The 19355-nt window shown below is 39.4% G+C and overlaps 1 protein-coding gene across 1 annotated transcript in view; it reads left to right on the top strand.

The window, feature by feature from the left end:
* The window catches only part of IARS1 (isoleucyl-tRNA synthetase 1), a 95586-nt gene that overhangs the window by 20457 nt on the left and 55774 nt on the right, over window positions 1-19355 (top strand). The window contains exons 10-14 of the mRNA XM_058813121.1: window positions 3906-3966; window positions 5644-5739; window positions 10344-10466; window positions 11892-11983; window positions 16207-16305. Coding sequence (XP_058669104.1) covers window positions 3906-3966; window positions 5644-5739; window positions 10344-10466; window positions 11892-11983; window positions 16207-16305 — 471 coding nt within the window. The remainder of the gene's footprint in view (window positions 1-3905; window positions 3967-5643; window positions 5740-10343; window positions 10467-11891; window positions 11984-16206; window positions 16306-19355) is intronic.

Here is a 19355-nt window from a genome sequence, read left to right as displayed (position 1 = left end):
TTATTATACTTGCTAGCTTTCAGTGTTTTTCTAAATGTTAAGAAGATGGATTTCCCTGCATCTGTGTTTATATTTCAAAAATCTATAAAAGGAATTGAAATTTGCTGGAACAGATTGGTCTTGTACGTGAAGCTACAAATAGAAAAAAAGTTTCATTGGGTCCCTGTATTGTAGTGGGGAATAAAGGTTCCATAGTCCACCCTTCTCCTTTGTGTTTAGATAAAGGTAAAAGTTTGAGAAAATGCTGGAGGTGTGGTCCAGGTGCCTTCTTCCTTCTTCTACACATGATGTAAAGATTTAAAGGGAAATGGGCAAAGCAATCCCATTGGTTTTAGCAAATAAATATTACTTCTCTAATTAGTGGCAGCCATTGCTTTCTGTAGGCTGCTTACTCATCTTGATTAGGTGGAAAAAGAGGAATTATTTGAGAAGTCAGGCTGGGCAGGGGGTGTAGATATTAAATTCTGTAGCTCTTTAGACAAAATGTCTGCCTTGGCTTCTCTTAAACATTTTATATAAACCAGCAGCCTGTTGAAGAGGTCAAATACAACAAATATTTGTTTGTTCACTTTATTCAAACAAACAAACAAACCAGGAAACCCTATAAAACCCCACATAACCACAATAAAAAAATAAAGACTAGAAATGGTTTTGAGAATAACACCCTTCTTCACTGGCATCAGTTATTTCTATTTTAGTCTTTTTATCAAGCATTTGAAAGCTGTAAATTGAAAAAGTAGAGGATATTTCAGCTAAGCAGTTACATGTAATCATTAAATTAGGGAAATGCAGAGCTGGAATGTTTAAGATGTTTCCTGTTCTGATGGTTCATACTGTGACAGTTGAATAATTTTAGATTTCTGCATTGATTTCTGCCCTTCCCCCCTCTCTGAGAATGCTCTTAATCTGTCACTTGGTCTGTACCAATTTAAGCTGGTGTTCAGTTTCTGAGGATGATGTTCAGTGCTCTCATTCTTCAGGCTTGGCTGAACTTGTGATCTCTGGAGTTTTTCCCTCCCCTCTGAGTCATCAGTGGAATCACTGAACAGTGTCAGGCTGGTCGTGCCAGGCCCCACTGGGGATTTTCTGTTGGTCTGATACTGAATTAACAGCAACTTTCTCTTGAAGTGCTGGGGTATCCTCCAGTTCCATATCTCTGTGTGTTGGAATGATAAAGTGTCAAAGCTCTCACTAACATTGAGACCTAAATTTGATCTGATTGCTTGCTGTCTAAGCTGGCAATTCTGCCCCAAAAATTTTGGCTTTGTGTGCCTTGTTCTTGACAAATCCACATTTTATATTCTTTAGCACTTCTCTTACTAGAAACTGTCCATCACTTGAAGTTGAATCAGGTTGTTAGATCTGTCTCAGTGGTTTTTAGGTCCATCAGTGCTTCAGTTCTCTTGGGAAATACAGATACTCTGTTCCTTTTTGGTCTTTTGAAACCTGTTCAGAGTGTCTAAAAACTTCTATCAAAACCATTTTATGTTCTTAAGTATTTTCAAATACATTAGCTTTAGGCTTAAAAAAGAAGCAAGGTAGCTCATAGATTAAATTTGTTGATCTCTTGTCTTTTGTTTCCAAACTCTTCTTTTAATGCAATACTGCACATTTAACTTCAGTGTGACTGCAGTCATTCTGTATCAGGAGTGCACAGAACATTTTGGCCTTCTTTTGATGTGGTGTCTTCATCAGAAATTGGAAGATCCTGCTCTTTAAGGCAATCATGAACATTTCAGGTGTTGTATTTATGTCCCTAACACCACCACTCACCCTCTCCAATCTCTGATTATTTTTAAACTTATTTTTTTTAACCTCTGCCAATCTATAAGGCTGCTAGCAAATCTCTTTGCAGAACAGTATATTTTAATTCTTTTTGTATTAGTGCTATGGTCTGTTCTCAAGCTGATTTCTTTTCTGGTTTTGGTCATGCTCCAGTTTTTCTGTTATGTAAAAATTAATTTTCCCAAATGTGAGACAGTTAAAAGGTAGCTGGTAGTTGAATGGTTCTGTGAAAGATTTAGATCTACAAGTATCTAAATTCATGGAAATGAAATTTACCACTTCTTCTTTTAACGTTTTCTTCCTTCAGCTCACTTTTAAATTCTCAAGAAGTCAGGCCCTTGAGGGAGAAATTGATAGAACAAAATCTGTAGCAGGATCAGGCTGAGGTCAGGAATGGTCTGATGAAAATGTTCAGTGTCTGAAGTCCCCTGAACTGGCTGCTTTGCCCTCATGAGTGTGTCTGGATGTATAAACCCAATTTTGGCCATTCAGTGGATTCCTGTTTTATTTAGCAGAGGTGGGATGTGATTGTTGAGCATTTCTCTCCCCTTGTGTTAGATTTCAGTCCTTTGGCATATTAAACATTTAATTTCTTCACACTGTTTTCCCTGGTTGTCTCTTTCTGGATTCTAAAGAATCCAAACCAGAGATTTCTGATCTCCTGAGAGTGAAGGATTGCTGAAGTGATTTTAAAGAAACCTTACTGCTACACCTTAGGTCACAAGAAGGCACCGTTGTATAAATTTTCAACCTGAAGTCCAGGACTTTGAGAAACAAAGCACTTCAGATCCCAAAATGAAAATCAGGAATATGATCCACAACCTTTACCTTTGTCTGACTTGTGTTAAAAAAATATAACTACTTTTTTTTTTTTTTTAAGCCAATTTTGGTGCTTCACATTCTGTATCTGTGTGGCTGAGCACTGGGATGCTTCTCTCTCATCTGATCCTGATTAAGCACCTCAAGCATTCCTAAAGCTGTTTGTAATGTAAAAACATATAAACCATCTGCAAAGCTGAGGTTTAAAATAGAAATCTCCCCTATTCCTAGAGGATATATTGTGTGTGCTGAGCTGGTATGGAGGGGCTTGACAGCTGGCCTGCAAGCAAAGCTGAGTTAATAGAAGAAATTAATAGAAGAATTAACAATTGATGACTTTCAAGTGTATCTATAGCAAGGAAGAAGACAAAGCATCGAAACCAATTAGAAAAGATACATGAATATTTTTGTAAGCTAGACTACTTTCCTTTCCCTGTGTGGGCTTGTTTTCTTGAACTGCTGCAGGTCCTCCCTGTGCAGGGAAACAGCTTTGGAAAGTCCCCCACTTTGAAAGAGTCAAGTGTTTTATGGTTTGGCCATTGTTTGGAAGTTGTAGATCAAGGCCAGAGCAGAGAGAGACCACAGCTGGGACACAGTCAGAGAGCCAGCCCATCTCTTAGATTAAGTTATGTTTTAAGTGGATTTTCCCCCTGAAGTTGGACAATTTAAGCACTTCCAGGGGAGTTCTGAGCTGCAAATCCCAACCTAAGCCCTGCCTTTGTCAGCTGCTGTCAGGGGCTGAGGGAGCCAGGCTCCATCTCTGCTCCTGTGCCTTGTTTGGCTCAGCTGCTCCCCAGGCAGCCCTGCCTGTGTGGGGTCATTCCCTGAGATCCCTCTGGAGAGTTTGGATGCCCAGTTTGGAATAAGGAATGAGATACCTGAGCTTCACAGGCTGCAATACCCTGTGTCACAATCTCCTGTACATAAAACTTCAGGATCATTATTTATTGCTCTTGGACATGCTGAGCTTTAGGGCTTTGTTGCTATGATTATTGTGTTTGATCCAGAAGATTCTTGCCCAGCTTTACCATAAAGAGCTTGTCATTAATGCTTAATTCCTTTATTAATTTACACTGATTGTTTGATTGAAGCCCATCAGGTACAAGTTGTTGACTGGTAGGGTAGCAGAGATGCATAAAAGACATTGGTTTTTCTCCAGTTTACCACAGAGGTGGGAAGTAAATTTAAGGAAATTATTTTCTTCTTCTGAAATCAAATTCTGTCAGGGAGGTGAAGAAGCAAATAGAAAAAACCAGTTTTTAAAGTTGTTAATTTATGTTCTTGTAAATCCTTCTCCTCAGGTTTCCTGGTATTGTTCTTAAAGGCAAGAAATACAAACCACTCTTTGAATATTTTATTCAGGTAAGATGAACCAGTTTGGTGTTTGATACAGGATATAAAGACAAAAATAAAACCCATTCTGAGTATTCCTTGTTCATATTATAAAAAGATCTTGGGTTCTAATAACAAACTCCAGATTGTATTAAATAGTGAAAGTTTGAAAAACAGTGTTGACTTTTTTCTCTAATTTTTTCCTTTAAGTTTTAAATATACTCAGAGTAAACACTGGTTGATAAATAGAAGTTTGATTTCAGATTGAAGAGAAACTTCAATACATATTAACCAGTACATATTAACAAATATTCTCTCCTTTTCTCATCTGGTGAGTGTTGTCTTCCTCCTAAGCCCAGCTTTGTCTTCACAAGGGAATTACTTGGATAACAGCCACAGACATGTCATTGTCATTTCCCACTGAAAATTTAAAATCCTTTGCTACAACCCTACTGATGTATCAGATTTATCTGGATGCAGCTTTTCAGCTGCATTAAGTCTGGCATCATAGATGATAAAAGAATATCTAGAAACAGGAGAGTTCCTAGAGAATTTTTCTAATTTTTAAAAAAAAATCTGATTAAAAGGTGATTAAAATCTGATGAAGAGGTGCAGCACTGCTGGCCAGGCTGCTGGGAACTGCTGTGAGGGATTTGGCCATTTGAGACATTTCCTGTTCTGAAAGATGTGCAGGAGTCAGCAAAGGTGGGAAAACCTCTGCAGGGAGCAATCTCTGATCTTTCTAGAGGAAAGTCAAACACAGCTGAATGTGGAATATTGGACTGTGCATCTGAGGGTTGGAATGGATAAATTTTGTGAGTCCTGCTGTAGTTGTAAGGAGCAGATGGGGGCATCTACAATTTTTATTTAGAATGGAGATCTTATCTCAAAATAGCTCCCTTCAGAACAAGCCAAACTTAATATTTTGTAACATATTTGGTTCAGCTGTGACTGCAGTATTTATTTTACTATTTTTGTTTTAGGGAATAGTAAATAACCCTTTATTTTTCATTATCTTTATACTGAACACACTGAAAATTCTCATATCTTTTCTTAGCATTTTTTTTCCTGGATTTTCTCTTCTCTCTGTTTTTAGTTGGTATTTACCATGCTCTTATTCTCTGGAGGAAATAAGGAAAATGTGTGACTATAAAATCAAAATTTTATTTAATTCAGAGGTATAGGGGACATACAAAAATGCAGAGAAACTTTTGTACCTTTCTTGGTTTCCCCACATTCAGGAGTGTATTGATTTGCAGTCTGTTAAGCACAGAACTGTGTGAAGATCTGTGGCTTGAGGAGTAATTGACTTGGAGGCCTTCTGGAGAGGTGTGAGATTTAATCACACTTGACACTCTTTAAATGAAGTACACAGGTGTCTGGGCTATGGGAAGTCATTAAGTCATGGCAGGGATGTCACATTTTACTGTGTCACTGATTTTTGATGCACTTCTTTCCTCTTTTGTGTGGCTTGTGGCTCTGCCAGGTTCTGAGCTACTCTGTTTTGCTGTATGTGTGTTAATGAATATCAAAATAGAAAAATAAAAATATTAAAAATGAATAAATATAATATATAATATATGATATGACATGATATATGACATGATATATGATATATATTATATATCTATAAATTATATTTATAATAAATAATCAATGAGTAAATAGATAGTAAATAATATATAAAATGATATTTTTGTGTTACAGTGCAAAGAAAACGGTGCTTTTACTGTGGTGGTGGATGGTTATGTGAAGGAGGAGGAAGGCACAGGGGTTGTCCATCAGGCTCCCTATTTTGGTGCTGTAAGTATCAAGTACACTGTAGTGTATCTGTGATGTGAATTTTAGCCAGCACACATTGCTTGGTTTTCCAGCTCCTGGGGACTCTCTCAGGGTGAGTGATGTTCAACAATCTTCCCATTTGCTGCTTAAAAGTGTAAGAATATCATGTAGCTTTGTATTCTCATGAGCTCTTCCACTTAGTGCCTGTGCTAGGCTGGAGATTTTTGTGTCCCCCTCTGGAGTTTGTGTTGTGTGAGCTGAACTCACCACTGGATCTTTTGGGGGTGTCACTGAGCTCAGCTTTTCTCAGTCTGAAGCTGGAGCTTTGGGAAGGGCTGGTCTGTGGCATTGGTAGTGAAAACTGGCTTTGCTAAGTGATGATTTTGGTTGGGAACAGCAGTTCTGCTCAGTGTTTCAATGTCATTACTCACTGGGCTTTTAGAGAATGAGAAAATGCTTTCACTGCTTTTGTCCTGAGACTTTATCCCTTGGTGTGAAAGGATTTTGTTGCACTCCATTCTTTTTTTTTTTTTTCCTGTCTTTATTGTCCCTTCTCTCAGTCTGTTCTTTTTTCAGGCTAAGAGGAATAATTTGTCATGGATTTAATCATTTCAGTTTTTAGACACTTGAATTAAATGCACTGTTTTAGGCTCATTGTCCTTTCTGTAGAGTGTCCTGTCTTCAGCCATTATCCAAAGATGCCCTCAAAAAACTTGCAGTGCCTAGCAATTAGCAATCCCTGGACCACGAGCTCTGTCATAATTTCCAGAGAAACTTGGCATTAGCAACAGGCCTCTTTGTATTCATGTGAAATAGCCCATCCTCTTCCATCCTTTTGGCCCTGCATATTGCTGAAGGGAACATCCATTGTGGTGGTGTTTCCCTTGTCAGGGTGATGGTTGATATGAAAAGATGTTCCAGCTTAATATAGCTCTGAATAAAGCAAATTAGAGTGGGTTGTGTTAGCAGTTAATGAAGGAAATGGTGGTGGCTGGTCAGTGTCCTCAGGAGGGCAAATCCTGTCCCACTTCTGCTCCTCAGACTCTCCCCTGCAGCTGAATCCTGGGTGTTCCAGAGGGTGGGAGTTGATTTAGAGTCAGGAGCTCTTGCTGTGGGAGATGGAGGGGAAGGAGCTCTGGAAGAAGCTTTCCCTGGACAGGAAAGAATCACAAAATCCCTAAGAGTGGATTGTGTATTTGCACAGTCCAGTTAAATTTATTGGAAACAGCTTGTTGGAAACCTTGACTGGCCTCTTAGAGCAAAGATTATCTGCCCTCTATTATTTGATTTTTTTAATAAGCTCACTGAGTTTTGTAAACACAGAGGAAAAAATATTTTACTCTCTCTCTCCTCTGGGAAATCAGCAATTACTTGTAAAACATTTTTTTATGAAAAAAACCTGAGAGTAACAGTTAAATGCTTCACAAAGAAAAGAATACATAAAACATTGTGTGAGGAAAAAGTGCACAGACATCACAAACAAAACCTTGCAGTCATAGCTAAGGAGAGGTTTGATAATTTTGGTGCCTGAGTCAATGGGCTGTGCTGCCTTCACAAGGAAAGTGCACAGTGTGTGTTGCACTTAAAGCTGCTGCCTTCTTTTTGGGGTGCATGTAATTCAGTTTTGACAGCCCCTGGATTATTTCTGTTCAGAAAAGCTCCCAGAGGTGCTGGTGTAAGCTCAGGATTTCATTATTACACAGCAGGCTCTGTGCAGAATCCTGCTGGTATTGCTTGTTGGCCTTCAGACAGGCTTTGCTGAAGGGAGATGGTTCATGGTAGCAGGCAGGGTTCTGTTCCTGCTTAATTGGCTCCTCTGCACCTTCCTGTTGAGGTGAAGGTGAATAAAAAAGGAATAACTGCACCAGGATGGTCAGAGGTGAGGAAACAAAGCACAGTCCTTCACAGCAAGCCTTGAGTCTTGTCTCTGTCCCTTCCCATCAATATAAGTGAGTCCCTTTGATAAATAAATTTGGAAAGACAGGGTTTTATTTACTTATTCATTTAAAATCCTACTTATCCTAAAATCCTACATGATACATATTCTGTATTGCTGATAGCTCAGCAGTGCATCCTTCTCCAAAAAAATAGAAAGTAAAAATTCACTTCCATTTAGTTCCAGGTGTTGTTTCATTGTCTTGTGTGATGCCTTTGCCAAATGCAAGCTGCCACACCATATCAGAGCACTCTGTTATTTCAGTTCAAAAGACATCAAAATTAAAGCTCACAGAACAAGACAAACCTGTATTAAAAATGCTGTAAACTCATTGTACCTCCAGATTAACATGACACTGAAATTCAGCTGCTCAGGTATTTCATCATATGTAGATGTACGTGCAGTCAAAAGCTTTAGTAACACTTGAATTTGCATACAAGTTTTTAATTTGCAATACTGCTAGTGCCTGCTCAGGCTGTGACACACAACTTTCATAGATCTGTTACTGATGCACTTTTTTTTCAGTGCCTGACACTTTTGGCAAAAGTGATGTTTGTTTTTGCTAAGAGGTGCTGAAGGTGAACATTTGACTTCGTGTTCCTGTTATTTTGTTAAAATTTCACATAAAAAGCTTTTGATTTCTCACAAATGAGCTGTACTTATTAATTTTGTATATTACAACTTCTGTGTGTTATCTTTGGAGGGATTTTGGGGTGCAGGAGTGAGCACTATCTTGGAATAGTGCAGGAGTAACTCCTATCCTGGAAAAACCTGATGTTGATCTTGGCTTTTATGTGAGCAGTAGTGTTTTGTGCCAGAAACTGTCCTCACTGTTGGAGAGGCTCTTCTGGGTCACAAGGGCAGGGGCAATAATTAGGGGATGCTTTCTGCAGCTGCTGGACAGGTGTCCTGGTTTAGGGCAAATTTGGGAGAGAATCTCCAAAGGGGGCCCCTCCAGATAGCAAACCCAACTGGTTTGGGAAGGATTCCTCAGAGAGAAGTGGAAAGAACCTGTTTATTTAACAGGCACAGCACCCCAAGCACACTGAATGAACAATACCAGGTGACACCACTCTGAAAAAGATGACAAATTTAGAAAGTCTCTCTTGGGAGTGGTTGCTCTGTTATCAGTCCCTCTGGTGCTGGGGCAGCTGCTGCAGCCACAAGGTGCAAATTCTCGGTGTTTCCCAGGTTCAGACTGGAGCAGGTTTGAGTAGGTCCAAAAAAGGAAAGGAGAAACAATCCAGGAAGAAATTTGGACTGTTTAGGTAAACTAGCTAATGAGCAGAAGCAAGAGGAAGCAGAAGCAAAGTGAAAAGGAAAGCAAAAAGCAAAAGCAGCACCATGTATTGTCCTGTCTGTATGTCTTTCTGATAAGAAACCAAACCAAAACTTTCACTCTTCAGAGCCAGTCTTGAAGGCACAGAACATGATATCCACCATAAACAGAACACAGGAATGGGAATACAAGCATCATAACATGACCCTAGGACAACAGGGCTGTGCTCTGCTGGGAGTGCTGGGGCTGCAGGGATTTGTTGTTTCTGTGTGTAAAACTTTGGATTTGTTGTTTCTATGTGTAAGGGTTTGGTCCATGAAGCGGCCACATTCCCCATCTGTAGATGGATTTCATCCTTGTAAAACACAGCAGGTCTGGCTTAGGAGAATGGGAGCCTCAGGGGTAGTGGGGAGAGCTGGAGGGGCTGGGTGAGGCCACAAAGGACATGGGAGCCCTGCCCTGGCACCCCAGAGCTGGCTCACCTGGGTTGGTCAGGGCCAGGGAAGGAGAGCTCAGGGAGCTGTGGAGCCCTGCATGTGAAACGTGCTTTTACACCCTGTCCTTGGGCAGCCTCAGAGGGTGCTGTAGGTGCAGCTCCTGTGAAACAGCTGCTGTGTATCTTGGGTAAGATACAGATTTACTGTCACTTCAGCCTGGAAGCTAAAATCTAAACTTTTCTATCCCCCTACTGATTTTGTTTTAATCTTTTCTCCGATACCATTGTTGTTCGGTCATGTTCAGGAAAGTCTGAAGCAACCCTTTTTTTTTTTTTTTTTTTTTTTTTCCCCTTACTGCTACAGGAAATTAAAAATTTAAATGGAGACTGGCCAGGAAAAAAAACTATGATGTTGTCCATATGTGGTTCTTGGTCAGTGGCATTGCCTATGGGCCAAAAATTATTGAGAAATACAGGTTTAAAGGCTTTGGATCGTTAAGACATTCAGAAAATGGGATTGCTTACGTGAAATGCCAGAATTAGATTGATTAAAACAACCTGCTTTCTGAACCATGCCCTGTTGGCTGGAGAGCTGGGCAGATCCAGGCTCAGGATGGAGTGATGGATTCCTTTGCCATGCAAGGGTTGCCTGAAGCTGTTCACTCCATGGGTTTGTGTGTGCTCAGACACATAAAATACATGTGTGTATATGCACTGATGTGCAGAGAAACACATCCACATATCCCCTGTACTAGGGCACAGCCTGAAGAAATCATAATTTTCTGCATGAATAAAACTACAATCCTGTACAAAAGGACTTTTTCATAAGCACTTGGGATTAGTGAAGCCTGAGTATTTTGCTATTCTTGTCCAGTCATCACATTTTCTGTTGAATATTTCATTTCTGTTTCGAGGGATGGATATCTTAGCCAGTATTTTGTATTCTTACAGCTTGCTGCTTGTCTCTTTTGCAGGATGATTACAGAGTCTGCATGGATTTTAATATCATTCAGAAGGACTCTGTGCCTGTGTGTCCTGTGGATGCATCAGGCTGCTTCACAGCAGAAGTGACTGACTTTGCTGGGCAGTATGTGAAGGTCAGTGGGCCTGAAATACTTAATTCAAGACATTTTATATATAGTAAGAGCTTTCTTTTCTTTCCCTGTGTGGGCTTGTTTTCAATGTGTGACTGGTATCTGGATAAATTAAAATTTGTTTTAACATTTGTTTAATTTGTTTATTAAGCAGCTGAGAAAAAAGTTGAAATGCAAGTGATGTTGTGGTGAGAGGGCAGAGGAGGATCCTGTTTGCAGACTCTCACTCACTCTGAGCTTTCTCCTGACACACGTGTCATGTCCAGAGTCTCCAGGCACATCTGCAGGGCCTCCCTCACCTCTGGATGACTCTGGATTTCCAGGTGCCATCACTAAGTTTCTCCCAGCCAGTTAATGTAATGTGACTCCCTAGAAAAGAGAAATTCCATCATTTCCCCACTTGTGGGCTGTGCTGCAGTGGGAATTTACTTGCAGCAGATGCAGGAGAATCCCTGGAAAAGGAACCCCCAGGAACTCCACATTGCTGCAGATACAAATCCCGAGCAGGGAGTGCCTCTTAAATTCCATGTCCTGAGAAAACAAATTGCTTTTAGCCCTGCTGCTCCAGTTTGATAGCAAAGCAAGTTCTGGAAACAAATGCCATGCAAGATTTTACAGTCTTTTCCAATTAAGTTGAGGATTCAATCAGCTGTCTTTCCTTCCTGCTTTATGCATTAAGGCAAACAAGAGGACACTGGAGGCTCCATGTTTAGCTTCTTGCTGGTAAAAATCTGAATGCAAGGCTCTTGGAAAATTATCTTATGATACTGAATTTTTCACTCGTGGATATTTTTTTTCCTTAATGTCATATTGACACTTGTATGTTCAGTAGATTGTCTTGAATTATCAATACATGAAATTGATGGAATTATCAATTATCAAATTTCCAGCTTAGCATGAAATCCCAGTTAGTTAGGGAGGTACTGTGAAATATGCTTCAAATTCTGAAAATCAGTCATTTTAGAGGAATGTGGTATCAGAAAGTTTAAATATTAGGTAAAAAGCACTGTGTGATTTCCTGACACAAAATTAGAAGACTCAGTCATTAGGATATTAAACAATGGGGTTTCTGGCTTGTATTGATGCTTCAGAAAATCTGAATTTTACACACAGTTGTGAGTATATGGAAAGAGAGTTAAGGGTATAAAAAGACTGATGCTTTAATTTATAAATTTTAATTTATCCATATAGCAGAGACACATTGAAGACACTGTAAATAAATAGGGTTTGGAGAGCAAATAACTTTGCAAATTTAGTGTTTTACAGTGCCCCTGCAGGAAATGTATAAACTTGATAGCAACTTTGTGTGTGTGTGTGTGTGTAAATGCTGGGTTATGCATAGATTTTTTATAAAATAATTTGAATATCTGAGACAAACCCTGTGGCAGCTTAGAGCAGTGTGCATTCCAAGGCCAATGTGTGTTTCAGGATGCAGATAAGCACATCATCAAATGGCTGAAGGAGAAGGGCCGGCTCATCCACAGCACCACCTTCCAGCACAGCTACCCCTTCTGCTGGAGGTAAGCTCACCCCTGCACCTGCCTTCAGCACAGCTTCCTAACACAAAGATTCTTCAGCTTTCTCCCATATTTTCCCCTCTTTTACTAAATTTTCCTGCCAAAACTAAAAGTAACACAAACCGAGGTTATTAATTCAGGCGAGCTCCAGTTTTGGTTTAGTCATCAAGAAATTTTTCTTTTTTTTTTGCCATAAAACTGATGAATTTAGGTGTAGTGCTGAAATTTAGTTTCTATTTATGGTTTTAAATGTGTGTTTTGTAGTTTGTGTTGCTCATTTCTCAATGTAGAACTCCAAACCAACCACCTCTTGTAAAAAGGTTATTTTTTAAGCAGCTGAGTGATGGGAAAGGATTTTTTTGATACCCTTTGAATTGTATCCAAATAAGCATATCACAGAAGGTCTTTAGATGTTGGTGTTAAAGCTTTGTATGTTTTGAATAAAATGGCTAAAATATAGCTCTTTTGAACCTTGTAGAATGACTTATTTCTTTGAAAGAAGCCCAGTTGCTAAAAATGTGGAAACATCTCCCTAGGTGGAGGTCTCTGGGTGAAGTCTCCATGTGGAATTCTCCATGGGCCTTCAGTATCAGTGAACAAACAAGTTTTGGTTCTGAGGAATACAGGGCTAGACAGATTTAATCTAGAAATGAAGCTTGTTTTTATTAGTGTCCTCCCTGGTTTGAAATTTCCATGGTTGCTGTTGTAAAAAATCACCAAACAATATCAAATTAAAAGAAAAAGAACCTTCAGTAACCTTTTAGTAGAGTATTAAATTCTTATTATGAGCAAAGACAGACTTAAATTAAAATATCTAATTTAATTACATGAAATGGCTTGAAGATTTTAAGTCTTATCTGATGTATACAGCACCTGTACTGAAATAGCTGTGATAAAAGCTCATCTCTCTGTCTGGCTCTGACTCTGCCAGGTGAAGTGTTCTAGCAGGGTACATTTATCTTTAATTTATAGCAAAAATAACCTTTGCTTGCTCTTGAGCAGCAGGATTGGTTTGTTTCTAGCAGCTGCCTGGAGGAAGAAGGGAAATTGCTCTTCAAGTGTTACGTCCTTGATGATTTGGGACAGCTTTTGAAAAATGGCAGGCCCAAAATCAAGCAAGGCTTGTGTTTTTCTTGTGCAGCAACTCAAATATCCAGTCATGGCCTTCTGAGAGAAAAGCAGGGATGCAGAAGTGCTGATTCTGTAGAAGATCCTTAATCCTGCCACTCTGTTGACATTTTTGTTGATGGATGATAAGTTGCAGGCAGCACCTAGCAGCAAATTATCCGGTGGGAAGAACCGAACAATGGATTCTACTTGAAAAGCTCATTTCACTGCCATCACAAATCAAACCATAATTGGAATATGCTAAAAGTAGAAGAGTAGTTCTTAACTTTGAACATAGTTATAAGTTATATTGATTAATGGAAGAAAACTTTGCAATCAGATTCTTCTTAATGTACTCCTGCTTTTCCCTGAAACCAAGCAGTTGTTGAATCCTTGGGATGTTGAGAAATTTGCCTTCTCTTTTCACATATCATGAAATCAGGATCCTTCTCTGTTAAGTAACTTTCTGTAAACTAAACTTTAAAGTATGAAAAACACAACAGCTTGGTAAGGACAGAGTAGATAATTTTCAGTTAGAATTTGTCTTTATTAGAACTGGTGAAAATGGAAGACATTGGTCAGAACTGGAGATCTTGGGAGTCTTGAGATCTTGGGTGTCCCTCACAGCTCCTGCTGCCATTCCTTTGGGAACAGTGTTGGGAAGCTCCTCCACTGGCAGATGTGGAGCTTTGACTTTTCCAAACCAGTAAGGCAAAGCCAAGAAGCATCTTTATAGCCTGGACTCAATTATTGATCATTTCGTTCCTAAATGACAAGAAAATGGAATAGGATCACAATTAATGTGATTTGATTCTTGTGATGTGTTTCCAAAGGATCTGTCTGTAAGGGGAACAAGACTTTGTTCAGTTGGGACAGAGAGGAATGGTAAGGCAGGAACTTTGTGAGCATTAGACTTTGATTTAAGGTCTGTCTGGGTGTTTTTCCCCTTGTGTTGATGGAAAACAAACCCAGCAGTGAGTATTTCTCATTTGATAGCAATGAGTATTTCTCATTTGATTCTACAGTAAAATCCACTTGGATCTGGATTCCTCAACCTCCTCACCAGTCATGAGGGGTATAAACATGGGAGGTGTCACTGCTTGGGCAGATATTACTGTTTTGTTCTCTGCAGTCTCCTGCTGAGGCACTGCTTGGTAGTACCAGAAGAAAAATATTCAGGAAAACTTTGTCCTCTCCCATTTATTGTTGTTGTAGGAGGAGCAGAGCCCTGGGGGTTCTTGGAGTGGTTATCAGGTGTTATAACCTCTGTATTGGGTGGGAAATGTTCCCCTGCTGGGCCTTTGGTACAGATCTCTCAGCCAGCCCCACCTGGTGCTCTCCTCACCATTGTCCCAACCTTCCTTTTCCAACATGTGAAGATCATGTGAGAAATTTAAATATAAATTTTTAATATCAATATTTTATTCTCCTTGTTTGCACTTACTCAAGATCTTGTGATCATCATTCTTCAGCATATCTGGAACAAGATACTCAGTGAAATCAAAACACCTTGTAGCTTGGGGAATGTTTTCTTTTTTACTGTGTGAGCAGTGAACTCAACTGTTCCCATTTTTAAAATTAAATTAAATTTGTAGCAAACCATCAGCAGGTTTGCCTTTAATAGCTAGGACACAACTACATTATTGTTACTTTGAGCTTTCACCACTTCCTTTAAGGTTATAGGTAGTTTAACACTTAAGCACATGGAAACATACAGCTATAGTTAAAATGGAAAGTCCTTTGAAGTGTAGTGTTAAAAGAAACAATGTGTTTTTTATTGTTGGGCTTTGTGCACTGTGAGTTCAGCTTTTAAGGTCTGAACAACCTTTGCTGTGGGTTTCCTTTCTTTTGTGGGCCAGGCAGGTGCACCTTTAGCAAGTGCTGGCACAGTAGCAGCTTGAATTTACATCATAACCAGCAGTAGTTGGTGGATTTCAAATGTGTTATTGCTGTGGGTATAAGTAAAATGAATTAAACTTTGGCTGTTTGTAGTGCTCACTGCACATGGGAGATAACAGGAGTTTCTCAGGTGAACTTTTGTGTATTGCCAAGTTCTGAACCAAAGTGACTCAAACAAAAGTAATATTTTTCAGAAACATTTTGTAGAGTGGAATGATGCTAAAGGAGAATGAGGTTCTTGTCTCAGTGTTTTCTCCTCTGTACCCACAGATCCTATCCCCTAGGGCTCTTCTCCCTCCTCAAAATGGAGTAATGGGATGGATGGGAAAGGATTAGAAATGTCTGAGCCCTGCTAGTGACCTGTGCCCACTGCTGGATCCCAGGATCCTTCAGAAGGATGTGCTGCCTGAACAGTTATTCAAGACCTTAAGCAGTTATTGTGGAACTGATAAATCAGAGACTGGGTTGGGACACTGCAGTCAGATGCTTGGAGATACTGATTTTCCCAAGCAATTTAGGAAATTGCTCAATCTGTGCTCTGGCCAATTGTGTTTCCATTTCTAAGCAATCCCAAGTTGTGAAACTGCTCTCCTCCCATAAGAATTTTCTTTTATTGCTTATTGAAGTAAGGAATATGTTAAGATATATTTGAAACTTCTTTTATTTGCTTATCTGGATTTCTTGCTTACCCTCTCCTCCTAGAATAGAACTTTCTTCTGGTTAACCCTAGGTGCTGTTACTTTATGATTTGGGATTATTATTTAGTAGTAAAAGCACAGCATAATGTTCCCTGACTTTTCAAGCTCATGGACACATAAAAAGCGATGCAGAATGAGCTCATGTGGAAGACTGAAACATGACTCATTTTAATAGTTGCTGAAGTTCATCATGTTGTACTATGTAGGAGCACAAATTTCAAATTCAAGTATCGTTTGAACACTCTCATGATTGCTCTTGCTATACAAATCCCTTGAATTACTGGGTTTGAAGGCTGTAAAATATTTTTTCAGGACTGGATTTCAAAATAGTAGCTCACATAAGTGTAACAGTTTATGTAATTTAACAAACCAAACAAACCCCAACCTTTAACTGTGATAATATTTCAGCAGCACCCTGTGAAAAGGAGACTGTCATGTGCAAAAATAAATATTAAAGAGCACTTTATAAATAATGTAGCATTTGAAAATGTGTTTGTTTCTTTTATTCCCTTCCCTGCACAGGTCAGATACCCCGCTGATCTACAAAGCTGTGCCCAGCTGGTTTGTCAGGGTGGAGCACATGGTGGAGAAGCTGCTGGAGAACAATGCCCAGTGCTACTGGTAATGTGTCCTGCAGAAATCTGATTTATTCCTTTCCCTGGAGCTGGGGGTTGTGTGTGCTGGAGCTCTCCAAAGCCATTCCCCTGTTCCCATGCTCACTCTGCTTCATATTTCCACTCCTTTTCAGCCAGTGCTGCTGGGACCAGTTCTAAACAGAGTTTTATCTCAGTTCTATCAAGAATGAATATTCCCTAGTCATTTACAGAGAAATACACTACAGGGTCATTAAAAGTGCCATCCAATCATGGTATGCAAACCTAAACAATTCAGCATGAGAGAAACTGCAGAGGAGAATTATCCTGCAGAAGCAGAGATGTGCTTCCCAAAAGGTTCCACCTGAGGCAGTAATAGAGGCAGCTTAGGGCTGTGTATATATTGTTCCAAATTAAACCAATTTTTAGACAAGTTGTGGTTTTTTCATCTAGTTATTACAGATAAGGTTGATTACTTCATCATAGGTGCATTTGAAGAAAAATCCACACCCACTCTCCCCCTGAACAGCCACAAAAAGCTCAACCCAGCTGCCTTAATTGTTGTAGGTAAACTCAGCTACAGTTTTAAAGAAAAAAATTCTATTAATGGCAAAAATGAAATCTTGACATGTATATAGGGAGTGTGAAAAATACTCCCTATATTGTGTGATTTGTGTAGAAAACAGCAGATGAGCTTTAGATAAGAACTTAAATGCATTATTAATTACAGTAAAAAGGGACTCTTGGTGCTGGTGGCCTTTTAGGGAGTCAGTCCTGGGTTTGTGGTGTGTTAGTAACAAAAGACCTTATCTTCTGCACTTTTAAAAGCTGCATTTTTATTTCCCTTCCTGTCATCCATCACTTGTGCCTGGGAGGCTGAGACCTCCCAGTGAGCGAGGAAAACTTGGAGATTCCAACCTCATTCAGTCTTTTCTTCTGAGGGCTGCAGGGAGAGTTGGGATTCCACCCCTCTCCCACCTCTTTTGCCTCTTGGAAAGAAGGTGACTCAACCTTCAGTGAGCAATTACAGCTTGTGCTGCCTTTTTTTCATGGACAGTAGCTGGCAATTAAATTCTCCATGAGCAGCTTTTGCATAAGTGCTGACGTGGTGCAGGCAGTGTAAATCCTGGGATGTGAGGGAGAAGTCAGTGATCCAGAATGGAGCCTGCCCAAAAATGCTGCAGCACAAGCCCAGTCTGCCTGTGTCAGGAGAGTTTAGAGATTAGGGAGTGCTGTTTTCTGTTTTCCACAGCAGAACATACTGTGATCCTCCTTTGGGGCAAAAATAAGCTGGAGAGGGGGTGAAAGTGTTTGTTCTTAGCTTTAATTAGCTTCCTCAAGATGCTTTCACTGTTGGGATGACAGTAGACCTGCATACTTAATTTTCACATGAACAGAAGAAAAAATGTAATGATCCTGTTAAGAAGGGCTTGAATGGATGGGTTTTGCTTTTCCAGAAGCAGAGCTTCAGGAAGGAGCTGCTGAGTGACCTCCATTCATCCAGGAGACACTAATTAGTGAGAATTACTGCTCAGTTTGAGCCTCATGCACATATTTGGGATTTCAGTGGTGCTTTTGTAAGTGCTGATAGGGGGGATATCAGTGGAAGCAAATGTTGGAGCTGCTGTTGCAAAGGTTGAGTGAGAAGAGCAGACAATGCCATCATTTGGCAATTTCCAAAATGCCTGGAATTACAGCAACCATTTGTCCTTTAGGCAGTTCCTGAATCTGAACACAATTCCATCATCAAACATAAAACTGGTTCCTCAGGACTCCTCTTAAAACCATGTGGTCTTAAAGATTTTGGGAAGCTTTTTGTTGGGAATGTAGCTACAAGTAGAGATGTATGATCACAGAATTATTAATAAATAATATGTATTTCCCGTATGTGAATTCACAGTAATTTGAATACTGGGTAATCTGGAAGTTGGCTTTTAAAATCCAGCTTTTGTAAAGAATAAGGGAGTGTTTTTGAGGTTTTCTTCATGTGTTCTCCATTGATGCCAGTTTTGTTTGGGCTTGTAGCTTCTGAAGTTGGCATTGAGACTGCTGGCCTTCTGCAGTATTCATTTATTTAAATTTTGGGAACTCCTTCCTTCCCCAAACCTACTTTTTCTGCTTTTGAAGAGACTTGATCTCTGAAAGTGTCACAGGAATAATATGTAGCTTTTAAAAAATTTATTTTTGGACTCTCTGGGGCTTCAGCTTGTCCTGAAAATGAGAAAATTTGGGATAAATGCTTTTCCAACTATATTAACCTTTACAAAATGGGTTTGACTGCATTGCTTTTTTTATTCCTCCAAATGACTGATAGGTATATTGTCCCTTAAGAATAGCTGCCCTCTTGATAGATATCCTTTCTGATGAAATAGATTAAATATACTTGGACAAACTTTGCAACCTGATTGCATTTCTAATTAGTTTTTTAGTGAATTACCCAACTTATAAGGCCACAGTCATTCAAAATTTATTAAAACCAGTGAGTCTGTTTTCATTTTTCAAAATGAATTTAACTATCACTTCCAATAATGGCTGCATGAGTAATGTGCCAGCATTTTTGTAAAACCAGAAGCCAAGAAACCCTCTCTGCTCTGTTGCATCCTTATTTCAGTCAGACTGGGAATTAACTTGTGCTGGATGTTGATGAAAATGCACAATTGGAACAGTATTTAGGGGGCTGTGCTTTAGCCTTTAATTGAAGTTCCCTTACTGAATGTTCTTTACTGTGTAACTGAGATCTTATTTAAAGAAAATTTAAATTAAAAAGATTCTCTTCTGTTTGGCATTCAGGCACCCAGTGCTGCTGTATTTGAGATGAGGAGGGGCAGGTTTGGCTGCTGTAAAATCCAGATTTGTCAGATCTTGGCTTTCTATTCTCTTGATAAGGAGAGTTGGATGCAGCACCAAGGTGCTGTCTGGATTTCAGCCTTGAATGTTGTCACCATCATTTTCTCAAATGGTTTGTTGAAAGAGCATTTTTTATGTACCCACAGACTAAACCAGGCCATGTTAGATTATAATTACAATATAGGACTAATTCCTGTCATCAGTGTTCAAAGTTGGTGTAAATTGAAAATT

The sequence above is a fragment of the Ammospiza caudacuta genome, chromosome 12 (genome assembly GCF_027887145.1).
Source record: "Ammospiza caudacuta isolate bAmmCau1 chromosome 12, bAmmCau1.pri, whole genome shotgun sequence".
In the NCBI taxonomy this organism is placed as follows: domain Eukaryota; kingdom Metazoa; phylum Chordata; class Aves; order Passeriformes; family Passerellidae; genus Ammospiza; species Ammospiza caudacuta.
The sequence above is the reverse complement of the archived record's forward strand: the minus strand, read 5'-3'. Positions and strand labels throughout refer to the sequence as shown.